Source organism: Carassius gibelio, chromosome A11, assembly GCF_023724105.1.
Source record: "Carassius gibelio isolate Cgi1373 ecotype wild population from Czech Republic chromosome A11, carGib1.2-hapl.c, whole genome shotgun sequence".
Classification (NCBI taxonomy): Eukaryota; Metazoa; Chordata; class Actinopteri; order Cypriniformes; family Cyprinidae; genus Carassius; species Carassius gibelio.
The window spans coordinates 16,647,203-16,662,214 of NC_068381.1; the positions used below are offsets into that span (position 1 = coordinate 16,647,203).

The following is a 15,012-nucleotide window of genomic DNA, read 5'->3' on the forward strand; positions in this document are numbered from 1 at the left end:
GCAGATTTCGAGTGGGGCATAAAAAGTGGTTGCTTCTATGGAGCACTTCGCATTTTTCTAAATTTGGGTCTTGTAGATGTTGAAAATCAAATAATATTTAGTAGATTTTTCAAGATGTGCAAAAAATAAAAAAATAAATAACTCATGATAATTTTTACCACAGCTATTATTACTAAAAGGTCCATTTTAACCTAAAAGGCAATACTTTGAGGTGTATGCCTGTACAAAAATAAACTTTTAAAAATAAACCTATAATGTAAAATAAAAAATATTAACTTCTAGTTGGCAAATAAGCTCACACAGCAACGCAAACTTTATTTTATAATTTTGTCATGAATGATCGATTCTTTCAGGAGATCTCTACCACAGTCTCTCTCGCAGAACCCCGTCATCAGAGGACTTCTAAGTTACCATTTTTTCAGTCAGAGGCATGATTGGCTTTGGCATGGGGGTGAAAAAGGGGCTCAGAAACTGACCTGCTTCTACATTTTTATGCTATTGACCAAGAATAAAGAACAGTTTGTCACTAAAAGCAACTTCTGAAATTATTCTGCGTCTTGAGTAACAAGAACTACCATACTTTCTCCGTCCAAATGCACTATGCAACATTTTAAAAGCAGCTCATAATATTCAAGCTGCCAGTTTCAATATTATTAGATGCTGTTGTGCTTTTATTAGATTTTATGTTGTTCTTTAAGCCGCATTTCTGTACAAAAGCATAACCATTATAAAACTGGTATAATATAATCTCCATGAAAAGTCTCAATTCTAACTTGCTCCTATAATCAAATAAATAAATAACAAATTGCCCCAACGAAAATGATTAAACCTGATTTGGATTCAGTAATACCATATTATCTCCATAAATCTAAATGTACAGTACATACTCAACACATAGAAATATTGAACATCAGTGTGGACAGCCGCCTACCTTTATCATTAAACAATATGCAGTATATTACAGACATATTAATATATGTCCAATTATAATATCAATGCTAATTGTGTGAAATGAAATATCCAGATCTACTCAACATATTACACAGGATGTTTTTCTCTCTTCTATTTCCTGGAATTCTTACACTGAAAACAAAATCTCAAATGCATACACCCACACACACACACACACACACACACACACACACACATACACCCACACACACACACACACACACACAAACAAAATAGAAAACAAAAAGTTTAGTTAGCTAAATAAATATTTTATTTTACATGACCATAAGTTTATAAAATATAACTGCAAAAAAAGAAGCCAAATTCAGCTTTAGGTAAATGCTGAGCAAGCTACAGCACGTCTAAGCCAGGATATGCCAGCAGAGTTAATCAAACTGGGTTTTCCATGCAGGGACAGCATGCACCGGTTGATACAGCCATGCATTAAATTGTCCCACTAACCCTGGCAAGTGAGCATGCAGCAGGTATTCAAGGTAAGAGTTGGCCTTTTTCCCTTATGGATTGGTCTCAAACCCAAGTCCCTGCTCTGCCAACACCTCCTGCATGACAGGGATTTTCTCTGGTTCTGCAAGAATGACAGGATTGTCGTATCTGCAGTTCAAGAAAGAAAACTCCCAGATGACTAAGGAGGCAATGCTCCACTTCTCACATGCTCTTCTATTCTTTTCTTTCAAAAATGTCGAGTTATTTGAAGGTCAAGGCCTACTGAGATGTGTGAGCAGCTCCTCCCACTCACTTGAAGACAGAACCATGTGTCCGGTGGCTTTACATCCACGTTGGTGAAAAGAGACATTTGCAAAGGGAAAACAGGTGAATCAGTGAGTGAGATGGCACTGCATGCAAAAAAATACCAAATTAAATGTTTTTTTCAAATCAAGTAAGTCACCTGGGTGACTGCAGCATCAGGAATCCATTCGTCAATTTAATGTAATTACTTAAAATTTTAAAGAATTGAGAAACTACAAGTTTTCAAAAACAACTTCCACAGCCATGACCTTGTGTGCCCAATATGGCCACCAGAGGACTCTTGTGTATTTGTGTGAGCACATGGCTTTTTGAGTGCTTGTTGGTGCCATGTGCTATCCTGTATATTCCCTGACCCCAGCCATCTTCCAACACCTGATTATTATTTCAGTTGTTCCACCTTCATCCCTCATTACACTCTTTGTTTGCTTTCCTATTTATTACCCCAATGTTTTCTGTCCTGTGCTAGTTAGTTATCATACTTCCATCATGTCTGCCTTGTAGTTTTGTTTTCCCTCTTAGGGCTGTTTGGTTTGTTTTTGTTTAACTTTATTATTTAATAAAGCTCATTACAATTCTACATTTGATTCCTCAAATCACTTTTACTCCACGAACTAGCCATCATGAGTATTCAGCGGAAGAACTTGACAGTTGACAAAGCAGCTTCCTCTGTCAACAGGAGACTGACTTAAAGGAGATTGGCCTAAAGTTCAGCGGTGGTACAGAGGGGTTGGGGTTCAATGTTGCAGCTCTCAAGGACTTATTTAATTAATTCAATTGATTAAGAATGAGGGGCCTTGATCACTTGACGTTAAGGGAAACTTTGATTTCCTAGCTCGTCAGGGGAATCTTCCATTTAAGGATGCTGCAGCACCCCCAGAGGTAAGCTTCATGCCACCACCTCGCTCTCATAAGTGGAGAAAATAGTATTTCCTCCACCCTGCAGGCTCTAATGATCCCAACACTGGTGGTCCTGGAGGAACCAACACCAGTGGTCCCAAGTCTGGTGGTCCTGGTGGACCCGAGTCTAGTGGTCCCAAGTCTGGTGGTCCTGGAGGTGCCAACTCCAGTGGTCCCAAGTCTGGTGGTCCTGGTGGACCCGACTCTAGTGGTCCCAAGTCTGGTGGTCCTGGAGGTGCCAACTCCAGTGGTCCCAAGTCTGTTGGCCCAACTCCAGTGGTCCCAAGTCTGGTGGTCCTGGTGGACCCGACTCTAGTGGTCCCAAGTCTGGTGGTCCTGGAGGTGCCAACTCCAGTGGTCCCAAGTCTGGTGGTCCTGGTGGACCCGACTGTAGTGGTCCCAAGTCTGGTGGTCCTGGAGGTGCCAACTCCAGTGGTCCCAAGTCTGGTGGCCCAACTCCAGTGGTCTCAAGTCTGGTGGTCCAGGTGGACCTGACTCTGGTGGTCCAAAGTCTGATGGTCCTGGAGGTCCCAAATCTGGTGGTCTTGGAGGAGCAGACTTTGGTGGTCCCAAGTCTGGTGTTCCTGGAGGACCTAACTTTGGTGGTCGGAAGTTCAGTGGTCCCAGAGGCCCCTGAGCAACTCTCTACAGAACAGCCTGCCACAGAACAGCCCACTCTCACTGCTGCTGCTGTGAAGGCCATCACTGAGCAGCCTGCTCTCCTTGTCTCATCCATGGAGGCTGCTGCAGAGTCCCCAGCTCTCACCGTCATGGAGGAAGTTTCTCTGCTGGCACTGCCCAGGCTCCTGGCCCAGCTGGTTCCACCTAAGTTGCTGGCACTGCCAGCTCCAACAATGACCCTTGCTTTGCTCTCTGCTTTGCTGGCCCTGCTCCTGCTCTGTTGGCCCAGAAGCCTGCCTCAGAGTCCACTCCAGAACCAGCTTCAGCCCAGAAGCCCTCAGAAACCAGCCCACTCTCACTGCTGCTGCTGTGAAGGCCATCACTGAGCAGCCTGCTCTCCTTGTCTCATCCATGGAGGCTGCTGCAGAGTCCCCAGCTCTCACCGTCATGGAGGAAGTTTCTCTGCTGGCACTGCCCAGGCTCCTGGCCCAGCTGGTTCCACCTAAGTTGCTGGCACTGCCAGCTCCAACAATGACCCTTGCTTTGCTCTCTGCTTTGCTGGCCCTGCTCCTGCTCTGTTGGCCCAGAAGCCTGCCTCAGAGTCCACTCCAGAACCAGCTTCAGCCCAGAAGCCCTCAGAAACCACTCCAGCCAATGAATTTACTCCAGAGCCCATTCTAGTCAAGGAATCTGCTCCAAAGCCCACCCCAGTTTTGTTTCCCCGCTTGGGGATGTTTGGTTTGCTTTTGTTTTACTTTATTTGATAAAGCCCATCACATCTCTGAATTTGAGTCCTCGCTTCAGCTTTACTCTAACTGTGACAACTTTATGATATTTATCATTTAGTAAAACATTTGAGTAATTCCCCCCACCAAGAAAAAATAAAAATACGTAAAATAACAATATATAATTAAGAATTACTTTATAAGCAGACAATTTCATGTCAAACTGTCCTGACTGATAGATTGTAATGTATATAAAATAATGTGAAACTTTTTAGAATAAAATAACTTTATAAACCTTACAAATAAGTATTTTCATGACGAATTGTCAGAGATCTCCATTTTTATTTAAAATTAAACTATTTTTCAGAAATATCTTTTAATTTTGCCCTAAACATTACTGTTAAATATTATTATACACAGCATACATGTTTCAAAAACTATTCTGTTACGGTCATTTTGGCAATGATTACTGCTATTATATTAGCACAGAAAAATAAGACAGTTATTTTTATTTAGCGTTTCAATTAAAAAATACATTTGAAAAACAAGAAACAATTTTAATTCACAAAATAGAACAAAATTCTTCTCACCGGCACTGCTCTATCCAGACTGCATACATCTGACACATTAAGCCCTCAAAAACATTTCAAAACTTCAAATGATCTCATCCCGATTAAGAAATACAATCTCAGGAGCATGTTGATTTAAAGTCTATTTTGAACATGAAAATTACACTAAACATACTAAATCCATAAAGCTTTCAAATGGTACTCTGAATAGTCCACATAATGACACAACATTCAGAGTGTAATTCGAACCTCTGAAACATATACCGTACTTGTTTTATTAGACTATTTTAAGGGCCAATAATAATTCAGAATTAAAATAAATTGTTTAAAATTCCCATTTCGGCACTGGCCATTTTTATTAACTTTTTTCCACAGAGAATGCATGGTACTGTTAAACATTTCCCATAATTCTCTCTCCGCTATTATTTAATGCTTATAGAACATGACTTTCATTTTCAGTTCTAGTACCGATGATTAAAGTCTGGCTTTTTAAACATTATAAAATATAAAAACCGCCTGTACAAATGGGTTTTGAACAAACCATTCCACAATTAGGATTGAGGCATAAAATTACCCTCCATTTCTTAGCAGAGAGCTGAGTGTATTTCCAAATAAAACTCACTCGAGGAGAGAAATGAGGAGTTTGTGGATGGACGTAATGAGCCGACTTTGTGTGGGTCAACAGAACTAAACTACAGCTCCAGACTAATTAAAATAGTGCTGTTTGTTTAATGAGCAAATTAAACAATGTGATGTCTGGTGTCTTAAAAGTAACTTTTTAGGATATGTGATAAAAAAAAGAAAGAAAACAAAATCTATACAATAAAGAGAGAATCTCACTTCACCTAAAAACACAAAATCCTATTTGAGGGAGGGCTTCCTGGCACTCTGTGTCTCATAAATACTGTAGACTAAATGAGAAAAGCCTCAGTCCCGAGAGAGAGGAGCGTCCCGAGCTAACTTGACCAAGAACTCAATGGCACCTGGATAGAAGCACAACAAGAAGAAATTTACACAAACACCCAGTCCTCAGATTTGATATTTAATGCAAAGCCAGCATGCAACGCTGCTTTGAAATCAACCGTTTTCTCTTCCATTGCGGTAAGATCCACCCATGAATGAACACCTACCTCAAACCAAGTTTGAGCTCCACGTGACTACCAATGTGCTGTGAATGTGGGTCAGGCATTAAAATTTATGAGAAATACAGAAGGCAGGGTGACGTTGTGATTGGGGCTGTTGCTGGGTATAAAAACAGTTGAAAATAAATCGTCACACCAAGGGGTGAGGACACGGGGGGGAATAAGGTGCCCTGTGAAGTCCTGGGAATTAATTCTGGTTCGTGTCCGACGCATTAAAGAGTAAAAACTAACTGTCATGGCGCCTGCAGAAAAAGCATTTCGGCTACTGCTTTCTATAGAGTTTTGACATGAATGTGTACATACTAAAATGTGTGATCTAAAATTTTCTGAAAGAATACAAAAGATACAAATTCATAAATAAAAACCAAAATATTAAAGATAAATACATCACTGTTTTTTTTTTTTAAAGCAGCCTTTATAACATGACCAGGCGATTTTCAACAAAAAGAATCTGACGCGAACAAGTTAACTACTCAAACAACTCCAGATAATTTAAAATATTTCGCTTTAAAACACAAACAAACAGGCTTTAATAAGCTCGCACCTTTGTCTTTGTTGTCTGTTTGTGCACAAAAGTGCTTGGATAGCATGTCACATCTGTGCAAATTTTCATGTATGAGCCGTCGTTTTGACGCAGGGTGGGGGGCAGGACGTGCCGATAATGGTGGAGAGCGTTATGTTACTCAAATTTAGAGAAGCACAACCATTTCCCACCATTCAGTGACTGACACAGCAGGACGCTTTATTTCAGACTCTGGTAATGTAACTTTGATTAACGGTGAGGAAAAAAAAAATAAGCTGATGAAACTCATTCTGAGAATTTTTATTTAACGCAACTTTGAACCTAGATTACCGATTACAAAATTTCTCTTTTTTTAATTGCCGTTTTTTGTTGAAACTACGCCGTGAATTTCATCTTTAATTACATGTTAGAGCCTTTTGATGCAATATGGCGTTAGACCATTTGCATTATTCACTGCCGGCAAGGGCTCCATTCCCTTTTCGGTCCATGTATTTAGGGGAAAAAAAGGGTTTCATGAAACTTTCTGTCATTGATAATCATTAGCAGATGAATCTGAAGTCCAGCTGTAAACAGCACCAACAGAATGGAAGCATTATAGCTATAACAACCACTGACCTATAGACCTCAGTAAGTGAATTTCTCCCTACAGTTCCCCAACAGAAGTAGCCTGTAATCTTATAGAAACAAAGCACCAGCGAGACTGCGTGACTGCATGCACCCATCTTTAAAGATGCACTGTTGTTTTAGCAAGTGGACACAGTTGACCGCCATTCCCACTGTAATCTGATTTCCAAACTAACGAATTCACTGCGACTGGAGCACTGTCAGTTTAAGTGCTTTCCCTCACAGTAGTAACTGCGTATTAATGGACCAGGGTAGTTGGGGGGGGGGGGGGGGGGGGGTACAATGATTATATTTATACACTTTAATGGATGAGTTAATTTGATTAAACCGCCGAACAAAACGGCGATCTCATGCTAAAGTTGCAATAAGTCACGGGATGGATGGCGATTCGGTGGTTAGAATGGGTTTTCTCTCAGAGTGTTTTCCTACTAAGAGGCAAAATTGTTCCCTCGACACTCGGGATGGGATGGCAGGTCACAGTCCTAGCAGAAGAAACACTCGGTCAGGCATTGTGAAATTTGAGGTATTTCTGTCTAGATGAAAGTAGACTGTAAATAGGCACCCTCCAGCTGCCTGAAATGAATTATAAACACACATACGGAAAGAACGCACAAACAACGAAGTGGAAGCTGACTGAACCCTAAGTGCTGCTTGAAACAGAAAAATCAATTAATGTCAGGCACAATAAACTAGGCAGTGGGTGCAACTGTATATGACTTGCCATAGAGAGATAAAATAGAGAACTAAAATAGCTTGAAATTAATTCAGCACACATTTTGATGCAAAACTATAACTGTTATCTGAGCGATCAAATCCAATGTCTGAAAATCAAGAGGTTTTATTATAATGATAATTTGTAAATAAAATAAAATATTTAAGTACATTTAGCAAATGGATTTTTTTACACTTAACTAAATAATTATTAAAACGGTAACCAAATTATTTTATAAAAGTTTCAAAATGCTGTCCGGAAGATAAAAATTAAAATCGCGTTAAAAATAAACTAATAATGCAATAAAAATGCAATTCCTGGTTAGCTCTCATTGCATGACTGAATTAACCCCACACTCCATTTTTTGTCTTCAGCTTGTACCGTATTCCAGAGGCAAGTGTGAGGGTTCACAAAATGGCGGACAAATCCTTAAACTGGGGCAGAACATGGTGCAATGCCACCTACAGGAGCTGAAGATTGACACGAGCAGCCAAGGTCAGGCTTGATGCCATTCATTTCAGGCATTCTAATCACAAGAGAGGTTAATGACCCTAAGAGAATAAAATCCATGTGGATCCATACAGCCATATCTGTGTCTTGCCCTCATACAGAAATCCTCTGACACCAGACCTCCCTCATAACCTTGAGGAACCCGTTACACTGACAAAAAGCGAACAAAATAAAACCATACAAAGAAGAAAGTTTCTCTTCAAGAATCTTGAGGTTTCCCTTTTTTCCCCATTATTGCGCATCTCACATGGATGTTAACGGAGAGCTGTTTAAAAAACTGCCGAAAAATTCGTCATGAAAAAACAAAACAAAACAAAACAAAACAAAAAGAATACAATGCATATTTTTACCTGCACAGGGAAAACAACAAATCAATTAAAATATTCATATTAAAATAAAAATAAATAATGACAACATAAATAAAAAAGAAAATTATATTTCGCTATGTTTAGCAAAACATCCATGAAAAAGGATGCCATGCAGATCTGCTTTTTACTAATGAAATTAAAAACTTAATTGCTATAGATAAGAGCGTCTGCTAAATGGCTTAAAACTAATGTGACACAAGGATTCATTGAAACTATTGGAAGCTCCACTTGAAAATTACATTTGCCAACAGCTCCGTTCTGAAACCGTCCGAAAGTTCTGCACGGGAAATCTGCATGATGGTGGCCCTCCGTGAAAACACACTTTTCAACCCTACCTGCTCCTTCTAAGTCACCAACCTCCTCTGAGAGCTCACCGTTAAGCCACAAGGGTTAAAGTGACAACTCATACCGAGCTGAAATGTATTTCAGTGTATTTATTTATGCTCTGATTGGGGTCATTTAGCTCAAGTCATTTCAGTCGCACACTCCTAATTGAGCCACGTAACAGACTCAAACAGTCAGGGCCTGATTCAAACCACACCAGACAGAACCGCTGGCTTTTATGGTGGCTTTCTGGAAAACCACAGATCACAATGAAGCCCACAAACTCTAATTTCAGTTTCAAAGGGCTGCAAGCAACAAAGCCCAATCCGTAGAGCTACAATGCACATCTGCTCTGGGTTTCTGAAAATCCTAACTTGGAAGATCGGATACATATATCTCATAGATCTACAGGCTGACCGGTAAAATCAATAGCATGGGTTAAAACACTCTGCAGCCTCGCTCTCTCTCTCTCTCTCTCTCTCTCTCTCACACACACACACACACACACAGAGGGAAGACCCATCTCAGTTTAGCTGAACAAACATTTCACTGCCCTGACATAACACAGCAGACACAAACTTACAGGTGGAAAAATAGTGAAAAAGTTGATCCAGACATGCCAGAATCAGCATTTTAATTACATGAACTTATGGAGATACAGAATACGGGATCAGAAAACTTTTTTTATTTTTTTATCGTTATTCTTTTGCATTTCAGAGTAAATTTAGCTTTTTGGGCGGTGGATGGGTCTAATATATATATATATATATATATATATATATATATATATATATATATATATATATATATATATATATATATATGTTTTTAAATGTAAATATTATTGTAAATTACTTTATGTAATGCATAAAAAACGTTTATACACTCAATAGCATAAAATTGTTGTTCTTTCGGATAAAGATAAACTGGAAAAAATGAAGGTCGCAAGTGAAATTTTCTGCTGATTCCTTTTAGCTTCCAATCTTTTGTTTTTCACAAAACCCATTTCATGCAAACGTAAAAAAGCAACAATCCACAGCACACAGTACAAATCTAAATTTGAGAAAAAAAAAAAAAACTTCTAAATTCTTCACAGACCTACTGATGTGAACAAACATCTATGCACTCCTCAATAATTTCTCATATTGGTTAAAACTGTGGCACGTAACGTATTAGTTTGACTGTGTGGTTACACAAAGCTCTATCCTCTGCCAGAAATGGCCTCTGAGCGCGGTCTGAAGACTGGTGCTGGGGTGTTCAGAGAGGGCCGCTTCATCTCTAACTATATAAACCATATGGTGATATGAAATGTAAAGTCTACAGTACTGATCCCACCTCAGGAACATCCATGATGAAAGAAAGGAAAACAAAATAACACTGTCTTTAAAAGCTGACAAGATATGAAAGAATGCATTTACTAGCATATTTCGGGCGATTATCAACCCCGCAGACCAACGGCACACAATGTAACACAGCATACAGCCTTCAGTAACTCATAACAGACACCAAGTGTCCAACAGTAAGCGCGCAATAAATGAGGCCAGAAAGTTACAATGTGCTCATAGAGGCTGATTTTGTGAGAAGCCCTATAAGTACTTTCAAATGGAACACACAAGTTGTTAAAAGCGTGCACAGTTGAGGCCTTTTTGTGTGCGTTTTGAAAATCACAAATGAAACACTCAAAGGGAAGACTTTGAATGTTTCGGACTGAGTTAAGTGACTTTATGTAACTTGTAGCAGAACTGATCATAGAAAAAACAATTATTATTTGTAAAATTAACTATATGGTGATTTTTCAGCTGGATGCCTTTAACTCGTTTCCAAATTAGGTTTAATCTATAATAATAATAATAAAATGTACTACAATAAATATCTGAGCATGGTCCTGACCAACCTTCAATTTGATTTTAGTATAATATAATAATGAGCGACAGTAATGATATTTTTTCAGTTTATGGAGAAATGCAGAGTAAATGCAAAATACATTGTCATTAACCTTTTTTTATTTATAATAATATAAAAATAATTTTAATATGATACAGACTTATGATTTAACTTTTATGGGACACTCAGTTGTTCTCTATATTACTCAGCGAGATGGTAATGACAGTATTGAGATAGTTAATCTTTCACATAATTTGCCAGAATTGATTTTTCTTTTAAGATTCTTGGGGAATCGTACATTTTATGAGTGGAAATTAAAATGTCTAGGTAGAGGATGAGCTTAATGTAGAACATTTACATCATTTTAAACTATTTACAATTACCAAAATGTAATTAAAGAGACAAAATAAAAGTTAACATTTTATTTCAATCTATTCTTTAAACTGAGATTATTGTCGTATCCTTTTTTTCTAGTGGGTTACAAAAGTGTCTCTAATTGAACCATCCTAGATATTTGTATAAAACTTTAAACATTTAATTTGAAACTTTTTGGATTGAAATATAGGTATATTAAAAATGCATATTTATATTAAAACTGAAAAATGACAACTAAAAGGGAAAGTTCAAAACAGCTCTGGCCTCTCGGGAAAAAGCTGCCAGTCATGCAGTTAATGTGATGTAGTGAGGTGTTTCTTACCTGGGATTCGTGCTGTTCCAGTACACAGCATACCGGTCTGAAATGATCTTACTGTCATCCGTGCACACGGTGACCCAAAACAGGAGGACGACCATGAAAAGTGTCAACTCCATCTGATAAGCAATAGAGTTCTTGTCCATAATGTCAACGCAAACAGGCAGAAAATATAAGCTCAGTTAATAACAGATGCGTTTAAGAAGAACGATCATGTGTGTCTTGTTCAAATGCATCACATTCTTCTTCGAAGGAATAAAAAGTAAAGTCAAAGCTGAGCGCATGAACTTCTCACGGAGGATCCATCCAGCATCTCGACCTCCACAGCTTGAGATGTTTCCATGACGATCGGAGAAAGAGGACCGCCGCGTGTCAAACTACCATACCGCTTGCTTTTCACATCCATTCCTCCTTAGAGTGGCTTTCAAAAACTTTTCTCAGACTCGTAAAAAGTGGCCGGATAGTTACCATCCATTCAGGCGAACGCGCGCGCTCTAAAATCCTGCTGGTACTCCACACATGCGCGCGGTCCGTGCGTCTCCTCTCTCCGAAGCCACCTGAAGCGAGTCGGTCTTCTTAATCACCAGTCAATGAGAGGAAAAAGAAGCCTGCACTTCCGTGTCAAACTGCCGTGTGGAAGTTATCTCGGTTGCGGTCTCGTGGTGCGCTCACAGACGCGGTGCCGAACCCACGCACGCCGCATCACGCGCAAAGTTGGCGCTTTAAATGCCGCTTCTGCGTTCACAACTTGCTGCTCCTCACAGACAGTCGCTCTCACAAGTGTGAAATTACGTTTCCTGTCCTTCCTTGCAAAAGACGAGCTGTCCTGCCTCCACAGCGCGCTGTCTCTCTCTCAGCACTGGTCTCCGTCGCTCCGCTGTCTGTCCTCGAGCGCGGGGCGGAGCTGCTCGGCGAGACGGACCGCCTGGACCTGCACGCTCAAACTTTGGAGATATTGCCCATTAAACAAGGCCATTAAACGAAATTAAACTTAATTACATTTCGCATTTAAAAACAAAAAAGACCATTCCTCCGTTGTGTGGTTGTGTGACATGTTGAAATATCGTAGTTTCTAAACTGAGCCTGACTGAGCACTGTAAATGTTAAATTGTTGGTAAATTTACGTTAAAAACAAAATGACAGCGCTTACCAAAAAAAAAATCACGGTAAAGTATTACGGTATGAAGTTTGAATTTTACGGTATATCGCCATTAAATTATAACATTACATTTAGCTATGTATTTAAAAGAAGAATTGTAAATGTTTGTGAATTTAATTTAGAATGTCTTCTGACCAATTTGAGCTATTAAAATCGGTTTGTATCTTAAGCTATGATGAAAAAAACGAAACCATTTGTGCTGAAAATTCTGAGAATGCCGATTTGTACTTTTTATTATTTTTCTATAAATATACAAATTATACAAAAATAAGACTTTTACTTCTAAAAATATGTTATACAATACTTTTACAGTAATGTGTAAAATGCACAGTTCAGCACGATTTGCATTCATTTTCTACTAAATATAATAATTATTATAATTAATACCAAAATGGTTTATTTTCTATAATGGTATGTTAGAACTTTTGTCCAGATATGTAACACATTTGAAAAGTACAGAAAAAAAAAAAAAAAAAAAAAAAAAAAAACAAAGGTGAAGGATTTCCTTGGGAACTATTTTCACAAAGAAATTGCTAAATTTCACAATTAAAAAAAAAGAAAAGAAATATCAAGTAATACATTCAATTAAACATTAATTTTAGAACCAGAATGACTGATATAATGTGTGTGTGCTTGCACGCGTGTGTGTAAAACATACTCTAATAATCTTTATTTACAACTTTAAAAAATATATATATATTTACAGTGTATCATGAGCTGTAGCTCTTCATGGTTACCAAGTAGAAGCTGTTCTAATATTACAGTTAAATTGAACCTATCCCTAAACCTAACTATACCACAAATCAGAGGAAAATTGTAAGTTGATACAATTCAACCCGAAACTTTAGCCTAAAACTAAACTCTAAACCAAACCGTAGAAGCTGGATTTGTTGAGAGGAGTGCAAGTCCAGGACAAACAAGAATGGTGATCCTACATGGTAAAATCACAGTAAGCACTCCGTCACCCATCATCAAACGAGAGAAGTGGGGGTGGTGCTTGTTGCTGTGTTTAGTGTAAAACTGCTATAGATGGATGTGTATAAAGAGAGAGAGAGAGAGAGAGAGAGTCACTCCACATTGTGTGATTCAGCACTGATTAATATTTAAGCAGTAGAGTAGGCTCGGGGCTCAGTGGACACGTAGCTAAGAAAAATACAAATGAAAGTTTAATTCTGCTTTTAAAGATGGTACAGAGATAAATGGTGCTCATGTATTAAATATTTAGGGCGTTTTATGCATATATGTATGGAGCGTGGAGTGCTTAATGACTTGTGGAGTGGACTGTGAAATGATTATACCCCAAACAAGATACAGATGCTATAGGAGGAGGCACAACAGGGAGGGTACATCACACATGTCAAAACAGATAAATACTAGCAAAGAAAAAGTCATTCTAGTTTATTATAAAATACATCTCACCTATGCTGATATTAAAAACAGCAAGTGGCTTTCTGAATAAGAAGCCTCTTTATTTTAAATCTATTTGATTTGTTTCATTTCTATTAAAAAAGACAAATTATATTTTTATATATATATATATATATATATATATATATATATATATATATATATATATATATATATATATTATTTGGTTATAAATTATAAGTTCATGTTAGAATTCTTTTGGCCTAACATGAAGTGTTTGCCAGCAGAGGGCAGCGTGACTCACTGGAGTTGACCCTGTGGCTGGATTCACTATAGGCTTTGTTTCTTTCTTCATTCTCTTATCTGCGTCCTTCAGTGCTCCATTAGATCCATCAGTGGTCATATTCATACACTGAAAGCCCTAATAGACACTCAGATAGGAAATGTTACCGCTGCTGCTAATAAACTGTTCACAAACAAATTACTCTCCCTCGTGGAAATCTTTTGACAAGTCTGGACCATGTTTGAAAAATATATCTGTCAGCGTAATAGGTCACTTTCTTAAAAGCAGTCAGTTGGAAATGTATATTGGCCTGAAGAGAGATGTGGCTAACAGAGACAAGAGGCCACATCTGTTTTTTCTTCCCTGGTAGATCTGCTGCACACGCCGGCAAATGCTGTGTGTGTGTGTGTAAAACTATACTTGAGGGAACAAGCATACCTTTCCAATAAAGCTTCAAACGGAGCTGTACGTTTGCCGAGCAGCAGCAAAAAGCTTTACTTGAGCACTTTGTTAGCTGAGAGAGAGAAAACTCAAATATACAAACACTTTTTCAGAGGAGTTTTGCTTTAGGTGAGGTGTTATTCCTCACTTAGCCTCGCTGTTAAATTAGTAATCTGGTATTCATTCCTGTTTTGCAGTGTATTAGGACTATAAATAATATATAAATTGGCTTGGTTATTGTTTAGAAATATTTATATTATAATATATATATATATATATATATATATATATATAAATCAGCATATTAGAATGATTTCTTAAGGATCATGTGAAACTAAAGACTGGAGACATGATGCTGAAAATAACATGAAGATACTGCATTATATTAATTAACTATTAGCTATTTTCAGTATAAATAATAAAATACATTCAAATAGAAAATAGATATTTTA

The 15,012-nt window shown here is 38.1% G+C and overlaps 1 protein-coding gene across 1 annotated transcript in view; it reads right to left on the reverse strand.

Annotated features, from left to right (window-relative positions):
• Positions 1-12,250, reverse strand: part of LOC128022493 (ephrin-A2) — a 122,834-nt gene extending 110,584 nt beyond the window's left edge. The window contains exon 1 of the mRNA XM_052610126.1: positions 11,316-12,250. Within this exon, the coding sequence (XP_052466086.1) occupies positions 11,316-11,455 (140 nt within the window). The 5' untranslated portion in view covers positions 11,456-12,250. The remainder of the gene's footprint in view (positions 1-11,315) is intronic.
• Between the last annotated feature and the right edge of the window lie 2,762 nt (positions 12,251-15,012).